Source organism: Urocitellus parryii, chromosome 7 (genome assembly GCF_045843805.1).
Source record: "Urocitellus parryii isolate mUroPar1 chromosome 7, mUroPar1.hap1, whole genome shotgun sequence".
NCBI lineage: Eukaryota > Metazoa > Chordata > Mammalia > Rodentia > Sciuridae > Urocitellus > Urocitellus parryii.
This window is the reverse complement of record NC_135537.1, coordinates 152,149,417-152,164,296: the sequence shown is the minus strand read 5'-3', so window position 1 is coordinate 152,164,296 and position 14,880 is coordinate 152,149,417. Positions and strand designations below refer to the sequence as shown.

Here is a 14,880-nt window from a genome sequence, read left to right as displayed (position 1 = left end):
GGTTCTCAAAGCTTCATACCTTTCACACGTTTCCACCACTGAGACTCCACGGGAAGAAGGCAGTGTGTGACAGCAGCCTTCTTCCCCTCCAGAGGTTTGCTGCCAGTCAGTCTCTCACCCCTCTATAGGCCCAGGCCTGCCACATTGAGCCCATCTCATTTAACAAGATCAAAATGTGGGGTGAATGAGTATTCTCTTAAATTGCTGGTAAGGACAGAACTGAGCACAGTTTCTACGAGAGAAATTACAAAAATTGAAGATGGGCTTTTCCTTGACCCCTGCACACTATACTATGCTGGCCCATTTCCAGCTCAGTAAAACAGAAACGATTATTCTCATCAATTGGGCACTGGCTGAATCAAAAAACATCAGGGCAAAGGATCTCTAAGACATATTAACTGCAAAAAATAACGTACAATATAGTGTGCATAGTGACTCCATATATACACTCAAATATTTCTGCAAGGTCACACAAGGAAATGGTAGCCTGGGGTGAGGATGGGTGACTGAGCAATAGGGATGGGACTTTTTACCTTTAAATTCTATATCCTGATAATGGTAGTGCACACCTGGAATCCTAGTAACAAGAGAGGCTGAGGCAGGAGGATTGCAAGTTCAATCAAAGTCAGCCTCAGCAATGTAGTGACTACCCTAATCAACTTAGTGACACCCTGTCTCAAAATAAAATAAAATTTAAAAGGGTTGGGGATGTAGCTGAGTGGCTAAGCTCCTCTGAGTTCAATCAATCCCTCGTAGCAAAAGTCTTCATCATTGTGGTAAAGAAACTGCTTTTTCAAAAACCCCGAAACATTGGCTGGAGTTATAGCTCAGTGGTAGAGTGCTTGGTTAACACATGTGAGGCACTGGGCTCAATCCTCAGAACCACATAAAAATAAATAAAATAAAGGTATGGTGTCCATCTACAACTTAAAAATAAAAGCAAAAAAAACAGAATCATGAGTTTTAGAGACATAGTATGACTTCCCCTACTCCCCCAAGTGTTACTACCTTGTTCACCTGCTTGTTAGATCCTCTTCCCAAGGTCTGGCCAGATATTCAGTACCCAACTGCTCAGTCTTTGAATGAATGAAATTTACTCCCCCATCTAAAAGTGAAGTATTCCTTAAACACAAGGAATTGTAAAACAGTGACAAATGTTGTGGGGTGAGGGGAACCCAGCTGAGAATTGCTTTTGCCTCATGGACTCAATGGCCTTCATGCACTGAGCACCTGTGAGAGGTGCTGTGAGAGGCAGACCCTCTTTCAGCCTACCAGAAGACCACACACAGAACAATCGGGAGAAATGCTACACCAGTTTTAAAACAAAGAAATTTTGGAAGCAACTTATTCACAAATAACAGAGGAATGTTTCATTTATTTAGTAAAATCCAGGGAAATGAGAAAGTCAATTCATATGTCCAGCCAGTGAGGATGAGGGAGGGAAGATGTTCATGGAGTACATCTGAATTAGATGCCCCCCACCACCCGGGCGATCCAGTGATCTCCAGAGACACCATTTAAATTCAGTCTTGAGTTGGGTGTAATCATTCATTCATTCACTCATTCAACAGACATTTTCCAAGCAGTCTACTATGTGCAGGCTTAAGCCAACTGTCTCCAACACACTTAATCCATGAAATTCAAGTTCTGACCTTTGTCTAAAGACAGGTCCTCACTCTCCCCACAAAGCACAGGTCAGCTCAGACTCTTGAGCTGAAGTTAACAGTTTTATGGCAAAAAGTACCAAGATTATCTGCCAACAGAAACAGCTGTCAAGGGAGCACACTACGTGTGCAAGTAAAAACCTGAAGGATCCAGACAAGATTCATGTCTGAGAATCAAATGCAGCCAGCCACATGCTAACACACACCTCTGAGCAAACCTATTCAGAACAAGGCCCGTTCAAACAATCTTTATGAAGGTTTCTTCATGTTATTTACAAATTCAAAGTAAATTTACTCTATAAGCAGCCAGGGAATCCTTTATTTAGTAATGTCCTGAAAGTTCACAAAACTGCTTCTTTCAAACCATGATACTGAGCTTATAACAATCCGGAAAAAGGAACTAAGACAAGGCAAACACAGTGCCTTAGAGATCAAGAAACATTTACATAGTTCAACTGTTAAAAATAGCTCAGCACTCATCCAGTGAGCACAGCTGTCTGTCAATGTTCACAGTACACCAGTCCTTCAGGGAGGGGAGAGACCTTTAGACTGCACTTCAGGTGTCTCCAAATTCGGGTCCTGGGCAACGTCTTTCTGAGGTTGGTTTCCTTCCAATGCAGTTTGAGGTGTGACACTTGCATGTTCAGATTTCCAGGAAATGTGACTACCTTCCTGCTGCTTAAAAGACCAGATATAAGTAACACAGATGTTATCATTTCCACTCAATTAACTGCCTAGAGCCATATGACTAGACACATTCTGAAAAATTTAGCACTAACAAATTCTGTAATGACAAATAGTAAATATGATAAAAATTGATACAGAATCATAATTTCAAGAGTCCTAATGACAACTCACTTGTTCTAAATGGCAGTCATTACCACAAAATTCCAGTACATTCAATCTAACAGTATTTGCTCTTAAGTTTTAGAATATGAGCCAAGGTTGCAAAAAAGAAAACAAACAAACTCCCTTTTAATTTCTGTCAAATAGGAACAAAACCCATTTTAACACCAGCTTCTTTTTTTTCAGTGTAGAGGGTAGAACCCCGGGTCTCACAAAGGTTGGGCAAGTGCTCCACCGCTGAGCTACACCCCGAGCCCAACAGTAACAATCTTATAATAAAGTACTCACAGTCTTTGTTTCTCCTACTCGTCTTAAAATGACACCTTCTGCCAATAAAGCCTTCCCCGTTTCCACAAATAATTTCTCTTCATCTATTTCTCCAAGCTTCTGCAGCTCAATGTACTTCTCCACAAACCTGGAATCCCAAGCAACCACACCTGAGGTCTGTGTGCAGGGCACTCAGGATATGTGCTACACAGCACCAAGCACTACATCTTTTTCTGAAGTAAAGTTCAACAAAACTCCTCAGACTGATGACTAAATCCTAGTAGGGAGTAACTCACAGCTTGAAAATGGCTTACCGTTGACAGTTTGACTTGAAGTTTGGGTTGAACAGATCAAAAGCTTTTTGGCCAGACCCATAGGCAGAATAAAATTTCCTGGAAAATACAAACAATATGATATAAATCTCCAATTATAGATTGTGGACAGCAGGGCGGAAGGAATACAGAATAATTTCTAGGCCATGGGAAGTAAAGAGTTAATATCCCTCTCCCTTCTGCACCCCAATTTCCCAGGTCCTCTCTCAGGAAGCAACATGAACCAATTTCTTGCACATCCACCCAGAAATATCCCACACCAGCATCTATCATTCCCTGTCATAGTCACATTCCCAAAGAATGGGAGATCCTGCTCTATATCTTATTTTTTTTTAATTGCAGTAAAGTTCACATAAAAATTTACTCAACTGAGCGACATTTAGTATAATCACTATGACCGCTTTCTAATTCCAAAACATTTTCATCATCCTCAAAAGAGACCCTGTAATCATTATGCATTTCCCACTCCTAATGTCTTGTCTTATTAACAATTATCTCAAATCAGTACATAATGTTTCCAGTTCTTTGCTGCTCTAGACAGTGCTACAAGAATTATCTGTATCTATAGTTCCTCCTGCACTGTGCACATAAGTCTGTGAATTAAATTTACACAAAAATGGTATTATTGGATCGAGATATATGCATTTGTAAATTAGCCTTCCAAACTGCCAAATGCTTTCCAAAGCAGCTGTACCAATTTACAGTCACACCAGTCGTGTAGGAGTGCCTGTCTCCCTGTATCCAGACCAAGCTATTATATTCCAACTTTTTGATCTTTGCCAGCTTAATAGCTGAGAAATCATACCTCACTCTAGTTGTTTGTTGCAGTAGGGAAGACTGAACCCTGGGATCTGTACTTCCTAGGAAGCACTCCACCACACTACACCCTCCAGGCTTGCTCTTTCATTCCTTCTCTATTTTCTCTCTCTCTCTCTCTCTCTCTCTTTCTAGACAGGGTCTTGTTAATTTACCCAGGCTGACCCCAAACTTGTGATTCTCCTGCCTTAGACTCTCAAGTAGCAGGGATTATTAGTTTTTTGTTTGTTTTTATTTTTGTTTTTTAGTGATCTTTTCAAGTTTAAAGGCAAATTGAATTTCCTTTTCTGTGAACTATCTATGCTCTTTTCTATTTGGTGGTTGCCGTGGACTGAATGTTTGTGTCCCCTAAAATTCCTAGGATAAAACCCTAATTCCCAAGGTTTAATGATGGGACCATTGAGAGGTTATCAGGCCACGGGTACAACCCGCATGACAAGATTAGTGCCCTTAGAGAAGAGGAGAGGGTTTGCTTCCTCACCCTGCTTGCCTCCATGTGAGGTCAGCAAGAGGACCCTCTTCGAATTGGGAAGAGGGGTCCTACCGGAACTCTGATCTCAGACTTTCTAATCTCCAAAACTATGAGTAATAAATTTCAGTTGTCTACAAGCCACCCAGGCCACAAAATTTCTTATAGCAACCCAAACTAAAATAGTGGTCTTTTGCTTACTGGTCTATGAGCAAACCCTGTCGTTACGTAAATAGAAAATTAGTCCTTTGTCATGTGTGCTACTAAATTTTTTCCCAGTTTCTTTGCTTGTCTTTTGATTCCACATTCTCCAATGACCTATCATCCAGTTCCAATGCCATCCATAGAGGCACAAATTATGTCAATGTATAAATGAAGCACAAAGGCATCCTGCACAAGTACATGCAATGGATCTAAGCAAAAACATACTAAAAAGTCTGATTCCCCCAAATATCTCATTCCTATCCTGAAAATTTCCACATACTTATTCTGCCACCTTAAGAAAATGCTGTGGAAAAAAAGAGTCCTCAAATAAAAGATGCCTGGATCTTGCCAGACATTGGTGGCACAGGTCTGTGACCCCAGCAACTCAGGAGGCTACAGCAGAATCCCAAGTTCAAACCTTGCCACTTAGCAAGACCCTGCCTCAAAATAAAATAAACAGGACTGAAAATGTAACCTGTAATGAGGTGCCCCTGGATTCAATCCCTATTACAAAAAAAGAAAGGAAAGAAAAGCCTAGATCCCAATTAAGTAAAGACTTTATCAATCCATTTTCTTGCACTCAGGAATAATGATTAAGAATAAAGGATGTGTATTAACTTCAATTAGGCACAATCACCAATCTCAACATTTAAAATAAACTGTAGGTTTAAAACTGAAGTCAGTGTTTGAGGGGAAGGGCTGTGTCAGTAAATTCTCAGTGATTGGTGCAGTGCAGATCTATGTCCGGGAAAGCTGAATGTGGCCAGAGAAGTGGTTTCTGATCCACTGTTCCAGGAGATGCTTCAGAGAGCTCACAAAACTCTGTTGGCTATTCTCCAAACAATTCTAATCTTGTTCCTTCACTCTTCCTCTTCAAGGATTTTCTTTTTTATTTATTTAGGTTATTTAGGTTTGAAGGGAAAGGAGAGGGAAGGAGGAATGGAGATTAATGAACAACACCTAATATGCACTTTGAAAGTAACTCTACTAGAGTGATTCTAATTAATCTATTATTTCATTCATTAATCTATTAATTTCTTCATCTGGGCAAAACTAATGAGCAACTTCCATGTCAAGTACTGGGCACTAATTACAAGGATAAATCAGATAGTAACTGGCCCATGGTAGTGCTTAATAAATGTATATTGTTGCCAGGCACAGTAGCACATGCCTGTAATCCCAGCGGCATGGGAAGCTGAGATGGGAGGACCGCAAGTTCAAAGCCAGCCTCAGCCTGAGCGAAGCACTAAGCAACTCAGTGAGATCCTGTTTCTAAATAAAATACGAAATAGGACTGGGGGTGTGGCTCAGTGGTTGAGTGCCCCTGAGTTCAATCCCTGGTAGCCCACCCCTTACCTCCCACAAAACAAACCTAAATGTGTATTGTTGGATAAAGATGGTACTTGGCATGCAGAACTATTAAAGACAGGCTTCAGACCCTCACAGGGTCAATATGAATAAAGTACTCAGAATGTTCTGGAAGACACTAACATGTGGAGGCAGCAGAGAGCAATCTCTAAGAGTGTGACATCTGAATTGTTCTTTACTGAGAAAAAATAGAGGACTTTAAAGTCATTTTTAGGAAGGTTGATGACAAACCATTAACAAGTATGTGTTATTTAAGCTATTCAAGCTGCAGGGGGAAGGATACTCTAGCTTCATTTGCTTTTAGTTACTTAGGTTATTTAGGGTTTTGGAGTTTTTTAAGTTTTTTTTTTTTTAAGATACACACAATATCTTTATTTTATTTTATTTATTTTTAATTGGTGCTGAGGATCAAACCCAGTGCCTAACATGTGCAAGGCAAGCGCTCTGCCACTGAGTATAACCCCAACCCCAGTTATTTAGGTTTGAGGGGAAAGGAGAGGAAAGGAGAAATGGAAATTAAAGAACAAATATTTCTACTACTTTCAACACCTAATTTGCACTTTGAAAGTAACTCAGAAAAAGATAATTGAATTTACTGAAAAAGATCTTCCTAAACACTCTAAAACTAAGGGCAATGAGGCCAACAGAAAGAAAAAAATTGGTATATTTGAATACATAAAATATTCCAGTGCTCAGCACAATGTCTGGCACAATAGTTGGCACATAGAAAGCATCACAGAAAACATTCATGGAATAAAATAATCAATTTTTATACACTAAAAAAAGCATTATGGATAACAAATGTTTGCAATATTTATCTTTGATTCTATAAAGAACTCTAATTGAAAGCTGAGTGTGGTTGCATGCACCTATGGTACCAGCTACTTGGGAGGCTGAGGCAGGAGGATCCCTTGAGCCTAAGAGTTAGAGGCCAGTCTGGGCAACAAAGCCAGACCTCACCTCAAAAACAAAATTAAAATGATAAAAAAAAAACCTCTTACTGATAAGTATTTACAATTATTGCTGGACACGGTAGATCATGACTATAATTCTAGCTACTCAGTAAGTTGAAAGAGAACAAGTTTGAAGCCAGCCTCAGCAAAAGAAGAATAAAATAAATAGACTAATAGTATAATTATTACAACAGATTTTTTTAAAAAAAAGATATTTCAAACAAAAATGTAATGGCAAATTAACACCAAAGTGGGGAAACTTACTAATCAAGGAAACAAATTAAAATCTCTAGACAGTATTTTAAAAATAATCTAGATCAGAAAAAAACTTTTAAAAATAATTATCAGTGCTGGCAGGTAGAAAGAAAAAACTCTCAGATACTACTACTAACTCTCCACCCTACAGAGTGAAAGTAGGACACCCTTTTTAAAACAAACTGGGTATTAGCAGCAAAAACTTTAAAATTTTCACAATGTTTGACCTAATCAACTCTAGTGGTAGAAACACACCTTAAGGAAACAATCAGTGTTATAAAGATATATATTAAAAAATATTGCTATTTATTATAGCTAATAATATATAAACACCATAAATATCCAACTCTAAGGAAATGTTTATAGAATATTCACAATAAGCTATGTTTTTGAAAATGTGTAATATAAGAAATCGCTCACAATATTAAGTAAAAGGACACAATTTATTTGTATCACATTACTGATTAAATATACAGACTCCACATACACAAAGAAAACACAAGGAAAGGGCTGGGGTTGTGGCTCAGTAGTAGAGAACTTGCCTAGCATGTGTGAGGCACTGGGTTCAATTCTCAGCACCGCATATAAATAAATAAAGGTTCATTGACAACTAAAAAATATATTTAAAAAACACAAGGAAAGACCCAAATGTTCTTAATGACAACAAACATTTATTAAAGGCTTACTTTGTGTCAGGTAATGAACTAAAAAACTTTTATGCATTATCTTAATTCACCTTTTTACTCCAGAAGTACTATTATTATATTTTACTATATGGAAACTGAAGCTTACAGGGATAATTTACCCAGGCCACATAGCTGAGTCAAGTAACAGGGCTTGCCTTCAAATCACTGTCTCTAGATGGTGGGATTTTGGGTGATTTGTGCTTTCTTTTTTATGCTTCTCTTTTGTCTTTAAATTTTCCATAATAAGCATGTTTTTACTTTTTTATTAAAAAGAAAACAGAGGCCAAGTAAATAAAACATGTAAAAACTTTCTTTCAAATTTAGTGATGATTGTTTTAAATCCCTTGGACTTTTTTTTTAATACATATATTTTCAGTTGTAGATGGACATAATACCTTTATTTTATTTGTTTATTTTTATGTGGTGCCAAGATAGAACCCAGTGCCTCGCCAAGCACTCTACCACTAAGTCACACCCCCGCCCCAATCCCTTGGACTTTTAAGCATCATTCTGAATGACTTCAAAGATCCCAACTACTAGATCCACAGACCACACATATCCCCTATCTCCACTCCCGGAGAAGCAGACACAATGACCAACATGAGCTTGGAGTCAGAGATGTGATTCTCAGAGATGCGATTCCCAGAGCTGCTGCCCTCCTGTATAACCACAGGAAGTTAACCTCCTTGACTCTCACAGTCCTCTTGGATAAAATGGAGATAAGAATACCCACCTTACAGGTATAGAGTAAGGCCTACAAGAAACTAATTGAAAAGAGTTTAGCTGTGTCTGGAGCACAGCAAATTGGCACAAAACAGGCCGCTACAACTGCAATTGATCTGTCAGTTGCTAGGTTCCACTTCTAAGAACTTCTGTTTCTTCTCACCATAGGGAAGGGAGGGCTGCTGATGCCCTAATTTGACTTTGATATACAAGATCACCTCCACAACTTATTTTCGTTACCAGACTGCTACCTAAATCCTCCCTTTTTAACTTCTGGTGTGTTCTGATCACCACATAGGCTGCACACTCACGCTCTTATCCGATCCTCGTGGTACCAGATGTCCTGAATGGGAGCTTTGGCTTTGCCATATCTCAAGCGGGGTCTTTGGAAGACCGGCTCCCTCAACGGTGGGAAGGCCTCGTATACGTCATACCAGAGGGGCTTCTCCTTCAATACCCCAGCCCGAAGCAGATCCCGAGTCCTTAGAGAGGGAAGAGAATCAAGGTCAGTAGATTACAACAGCCTGCCCAAGACCTAAGGCACCAGGCAGTCCACAGCATGTAAGGTGGGAAGGACAAAGCGGCAGGTGTTCCCCACCTACAGGAACTGCCACATACCACATCAACCCAGCAACACCCAGGGGTTAAATCCCTTTCGCGCGTCCCACCGGGTCCATCACGGAAAATGCAAGGACGGTACAGTCAGGCCCATCAGCCTCGATCTTCCTCCCTTCCTCTTCCTAGAGACCTCTACTGGGAAGGGAGGCAGTTTATAATGTCAGTTAAAAATACTCCGAACCAGGAGACAGCTATTAGAGCTTCCCCTTACTTAGACTTTCTGTCTTCTCGTGTAGGGACCTCGCCCTGCTCAAGCCCATCCAAGGACGGGGATGGCCCACCGAGACCCGTGCAGAGGTCCGCATCCTCTGCCCAAGCCCGGCTGCAAGTACGCACCGCGAAAAGACGCTTCCTACGGTTTCCAGCCGGCTCCCAGCCATGACCCGAGCCTGGGAGAGAGTACGACCGGCCACTACCGGAACCGGAAGCGGCGCCTGCGCCGGCGACGGCAGATACAGGGGACAGAAGTTGCTGGCCGAAAAGAGGATCGAAAGCCTTCGCGACGGCCCCAACCGCGGGGCGGAGCCAGGCGGAAGCAAAAGACGGTCCGAAGCTGCGCGCTCGGGGCTCTCACCAGGTTCAGACAGGAGCACTCGATAGCGGAGCCAAAAAGAGAGGGAGCGAACCAAAGACGAGTAGAAGTAATAAATGAGCGATCCAGGGAGGGATTAAGTATGGTGTTTGCTTTACCTTTTCTGGCCTTCGGAGCCAGGTTTCCACCAGAAGTTCGGGCGCAGAGGGAATATGGTGGGGGAGAGTAGGAATGAGAAGCCCCCCAATGGAATAATAAAGAGACGAAATCATTAGCTCTAGGGCGGACTGAGCCCACTCTAGGTCAGAGGGACAGGCTACGCAGAAAGAAACCCAGTCTGGGACGGGCAGACACTTTCCCAGGTTACTTAGACCCCAGTCCTCATTCAGCGCACGCCACCTAACCCTTCCTCCCTGCAGTGCTGCCCGCGTCCACACTAACCGGGATGCTGCTTGCACGGGGTGTGTCCTCCGCTGGAGGCGTCACAGGCTTGCAATCTGTCGGAACCTGAAAAGTGAAAGTGTCAAGCATAACACATTCTGGGAAGGAAACTCGAAAATCCGGGGGAACTAACTTCTCCGTGTTAAACTGTTAACAAATATGTGGTCGGGTGTGTAGCTCAGTTATCAGACTTCAGTACTCCCTAGAAATTAAAGCATACTTAATCTGGATGTTTGTACAAAAATCATCAATACGGTATTTTTGTAGTGGCAAAAATAAAAATCGTCAAATGGAAAGTTGATGGAAAACTTTGGTTCATAAATTGTATGGACACTTATGCAGCTATTGAAATAAAAAAAGCTAGATCCATATGTATTTATATTAATTCTTGTGGCTTATGATTAAATAAAAAAGGAAGTTGCAGAAACACGTGGGGTTTAGTGGGATTACAACCTGGTAGAGGAAAAAGAAAACATCCATCTGTGTGCTTGTGTTTATATGAGGAGAGAAACTCTGAGAGGACACAACCAGGCTGTGAACATTGGGTGTCTTGGAAAAAATTAAAAGAGGGGGACAGAGACTTTTTCCTTTAGGAATGTCTTAGAGTTTGACTTGTAAAGAGTTTGAATTTATGTGTGAATTTTTTAATCCAATGAATGTCTTGAATCACCTCTCTCTCTCTCTCTCTCTCTCTCTCTCTCTCTCTCTCTCTCTCTCTCTCTCTCCCAATATCTTTGTCAGCAAGAAAGACCAATAAGTCATCCCAAAGTCCTCCCACTCTAAGGGAGGCCCCTGAGGGGAAGGCAGAGACTTTTTGATGAGCAGTTACTACTTGGTTGTGTTATCTCACTGAATCCACAGTCCTACTCACAAGGTAACTATTGTCATCCTCTTTATAGATGAGAAGCAAGGCTGCGGGAGGTTAAGTAATCTGTATGATAAGCAACTGATAGAAGCAGGATCCAGGGCCTGGGCCCTTTCCAGGACCCCACGATGCTACTTAAACTATCTTAATTCTAGACACTGGAGAACTGAGGGGGGTGGAGCAAAACTGGCCCCAGAGTCAGGGGGTACAGTGACTAAGGGCTAGGTCCCAACTGAGAAGTGGACTTCACTGCTGCCTCGGGACCTGCAGAAAAAGCAAAGCTCTGGCCTCTGGGCCAATTGTGGAGGCTCCAGTCTCCTAATCCTAAGGAGGTCTAGGATATGTTGCTCTGGGGACAGCAAACATGCCCCTAGCTAAATATAGTTTTCCTGGGCCTCATAACTTTCTAATTCTGTCTAAGCCAGAGCTATCTGCCAGCCAGTAGTACATACACACTTCCCTTCTCCCACCAGAGCTTGACCCTGGAGGCTAGCACAGTCTTTGCTGCTAAAGAATTAGAAGGGTTTATTTATTCCAAATTTGGGAAGGGGAGCCAAAGACCCAAACCCTCAATGGGAGAGAAATTACAAAGCAGGAATTTTCTCTCTGAATTATCCTGGGGTGATCCCTTCCTCTTTTGAGTCTTTGAGGTTACCCTCTCAAGCTTCATATTTAATGCTTCTGCAACTCAGAGAGCAGAATATTGGTGGGCAGAATGGGGAGACCAGGGGCCTGTGGGAGCATGACTGACTGGAATCCCTCTGATTTGGTTCATAAACTGTATGGACACTTATGCAACTTATGCAATACTCTTGAAGGTGTACCCAAGAAATGTTCACACATAATGCAGTGGGAAGTTGTTGGGCAGCTGGGGACAGAAAAAAATAGGCATTTGAAGCTTTCTGTCTTCTTGAGTAGGGACCATAGTCTCTCAAGGCTGAAAAAAGCTGGGGCACATAATGAGTGCTGGTGTGAGCAATAGGCTGATGATATTCCATAGATTACCTGATTGTTTTATTTTATTTTATTGAGAAATGTTCCATTCTTCTCACAAGCATTTAAATGACTCTGTGCTAAGTCCTAGAGATATCAGCTGTCCAATAGGAGAGTTGAAGAGGCAGAGAAATAATTGATAAGTGATGCACTGAATCACTTGTTGATTGTGTTAGGTTTTCCAGGGCTGCCATAACAAAGTATCACAGATCAGGTGGCTAAAACAGCACTAATGCATTTTTCACAATTCCAGAGGCTAGAAATCCAAGATCAAGGTGTCAGCAAGACTGGTTTCTTCTGAAGCCTTGCTCCTTGCCTTGTAGATCTCCCTGTGTCTGTTCATGGTCTTTCTTCTGTGAGCAAAAATATATCCTATGGGGAACCAGTCATGTTGTATTAAGTTCTACTGGTATGATCCTACTTCAACTTAATTATCTTTTTAAAGACCATATTTCCATATACAATCACATTTTGAGGTATTGGGGGTTAGCCCTTCAAAATATGAATGGGAGGTTAACCCCTAACATTGATTGGCAAGTGTTTGTGCTGAGCAGCCCACATTTGTCCTCAAATCCATACCCACCCTCTGCCATTCTTCACCTTGCTCTATGCCAGAGGAGGCTGACTTCTATGATAGCATCCTCTAACCCCTTGCTGTTGGACTGGGGATGTAGCTCAGATGCAGTGCTTTCCTAGAGCACATGAGGCCCTGGGTTCAATCCTCAGTGCTGCAAAAAAAGAAAAAGTGCTGATCCAACTGTTTGCTCCCTGCTTCCAGATGGACTCCAGTTGGTACTGCCAGTGGGAGGAGCTGGCAGAGGGCTGGAAAGGTAGGAGGAGGATGCAGTCAGCCTGTATTCCCCTGGCTCCCTCCCTGCACTGTCCAGGAACATAAAGTCTCAGCCCCTGTGGGCAGTTCTTTATGCAGAGCTCTCTCACATCAGGTGCAGCTCATGCACTGTGCCCTCCATCATTAGCCATGGGGTCTCAGCCATCTCTCCCTTCTGGCTTCCCACATCTTTGTAAATAGCGCCCTATTTAAGTAGTGCATGCTAATTTATCAAACAAAAAGAAAAGCATCCCCAATAGTGGAAAACCTTTGAGAAGTCAAAATTCCAGCATATTGAGGAAATCTTGGATACTGGTACTCACCTATCGTAGAGAGCTAGGATCCGGGAGCAATTAACTCAGTGCTTTAAAAGGGAGGAAGCAATAGTATATACGTAATACATAGTGTAAAATTATGGGTCTGATTACAGGTCTGCTGAGTCCCGGGACAAAGAGGGTGAAAGAGGTAGAAGTGCCTTTTCTTTATATATAGATATAGATATAGATATAGATGGACAGCATGCCTTTATTCTTTATTTATTTTTTTATGTGGTGCTGAGGATGGAACCCAGTGTCTCACACATGCCAGTCAAGTGCTCTGCCACTGAGCTACAGCCCCAGTCCAGAAGTGCCTTCTCTTTTCTCCAAGCTGTTGAGCTCTGCTCCCTCTCCTGGATGAGCACTCCCTGTGGGACACTCACTTCTATAGCCCTCTACATATTCAGCCAAGCTGCATGAGTGCCCTGACCTGCTACCTCCTTCCCTAGGCTTCATTCCCCCACAACTCTGTTTCTTGTCTGAGTCTGTCTAACTGAGTCTCTGAAAATGCAAACTAGGGCCTTTATCTCTGCCTGCCTTAACCCAGCCTGCTGGTTGGCCTGGAGCTGGCTCTTAGAGTTGCCCATTGAACAGCAGGGATGCATCAAGCCAAGTTAGGACCAATGAGGATGCAATGATCCCAACTCTTCCCACAGCTGGCCCACCCTCTTAGGTCCAGTTTTCCTTTAAGGGCTTCCCCAGATGCACTGCCAGAGAGAAAGCTGTGGTTGGGTGGAAATAGTCACCCACCCCACCTTGCACTGGATATCAAGGTCTGGGTCTTCTCCACTTCTCCCTGTCCTCTGTGCCTCACTGATAGATCTTTTTGACAATCCTCTAGGCCTCGGCCTTGTCGTCTGTAAAATGGAGATAATCATAGCACTCACATCTCTGAGCCTCAGAGAAAAGAAAGCCTTATTACAAGAAGACAGTGGGTTAACACCTGCGAAGTGCTTAGAACAGTGCCTGGTGTCTAATAACAGCTAAATAAATACAAGGGATGATAACAATTCTGACTATGAGCAACAGTGTCCTACAGTTAAATCCCATCTAACAATTTGCAAGGTATTTTCATATGGCTGCTCACTCTTTTCTTCACCAAACAGGGGCTTGCCTCCAAGGAGAATTCAGTTGAGAGCTCAACACTTTAAGTCAACACGTGCCCTGTAAGGTCTGTATCACCTTGGCTACTTTCTGTATCCAAGGAGCCAGCGGGACATGGAGCAATCATCTGACCTTTTACTGTTAGAATTAAAAGTCAATTAGAATCACTCTGTGGTCTTTTGCATCCCACTGAGGATGAAACCCTCTAAGACAGATAATTTGGGGATGCTGTGGACCCTTTTTTTTCCTGCAGAAGTTAGATCTTTAGAGTGCATGTGAGCCCTCTTGATATCTTAAGAAACACAGAGTCTGATTCAATAGGTATGGAGTGAGGCCTGGAACTCATTTCTAACAAGCATCCAGGTTGACACCAGTGCTGCTAGTCTGCAGTAAGGATACCAACTCACCTAAGTTTGCATTGAAAGTTTTAAGAGACTTTTTTTCATTTTAGCATTGAAAGTTGTGCAACTGCACCACACTAGGTAGGCTGCTTACACCGAGTCTATAGTGAGCTTCACAACTACTCCAGATTCCCTGGAATAATCCTCTTGACATGACAGTGACTCTTAGGGTTGAGGTGTAGCTCAATGGTATAGCA

The 14,880-nt window shown here is 42.1% G+C and overlaps 1 protein-coding gene across 2 annotated transcripts; it reads right to left on the bottom strand.

Moving 5' to 3' along the window:
- Nucleotides 1-1,963: 1,963 nt before the first annotated feature.
- Mrps23 (mitochondrial ribosomal protein S23) lies at nucleotides 1,964-9,682 on the bottom strand. 2 transcript variants are annotated; one of them, XM_026407329.2, is made up of 5 exons: nucleotides 9,538-9,682; nucleotides 8,895-9,065; nucleotides 3,092-3,169; nucleotides 2,799-2,925; nucleotides 1,964-2,342 (listed from the first exon to the last, which is right to left on the bottom strand). In XM_026407329.2, exons 1-5 carry the CDS (start codon nucleotides 9,579-9,581, stop codon nucleotides 2,190-2,192), a joined length of 573 nt encoding a protein of 190 aa, XP_026263114.1. In that variant the 5' UTR covers nucleotides 9,582-9,682; the 3' UTR covers nucleotides 1,964-2,189. The 2 variants fall into 2 exon arrangements, with proteins under 2 accessions (XP_026263114.1, XP_026263115.1); XM_026407330.2 differs by having other exon boundaries at nucleotides 1,964-2,339; nucleotides 9,538-9,678.
- Between the last annotated feature and the right edge of the window lie 5,198 nt (nucleotides 9,683-14,880).

Coding starts and splice junctions, on each gene's coding strand:
- Mrps23 (XM_026407329.2), bottom strand. CDS start 9,581: ATGGCTGGGAGCCGGCTGGAAACCGTAGGAAGCGTCTTTTCGCG. Junction 2,926..3,091: donor TTCAAGTCAAACTGTCAACG/GTAAGCCATTTT, acceptor TTGGGATTCCAG/GTTTGTGGAGAAGTACATTG. Junction 2,343..2,798: donor GAGTAGGAGAAACAAAGACT/GTGAGTACTTTA, acceptor TGGTCTTTTAAG/CAGCAGGAAGGTAGTCACAT.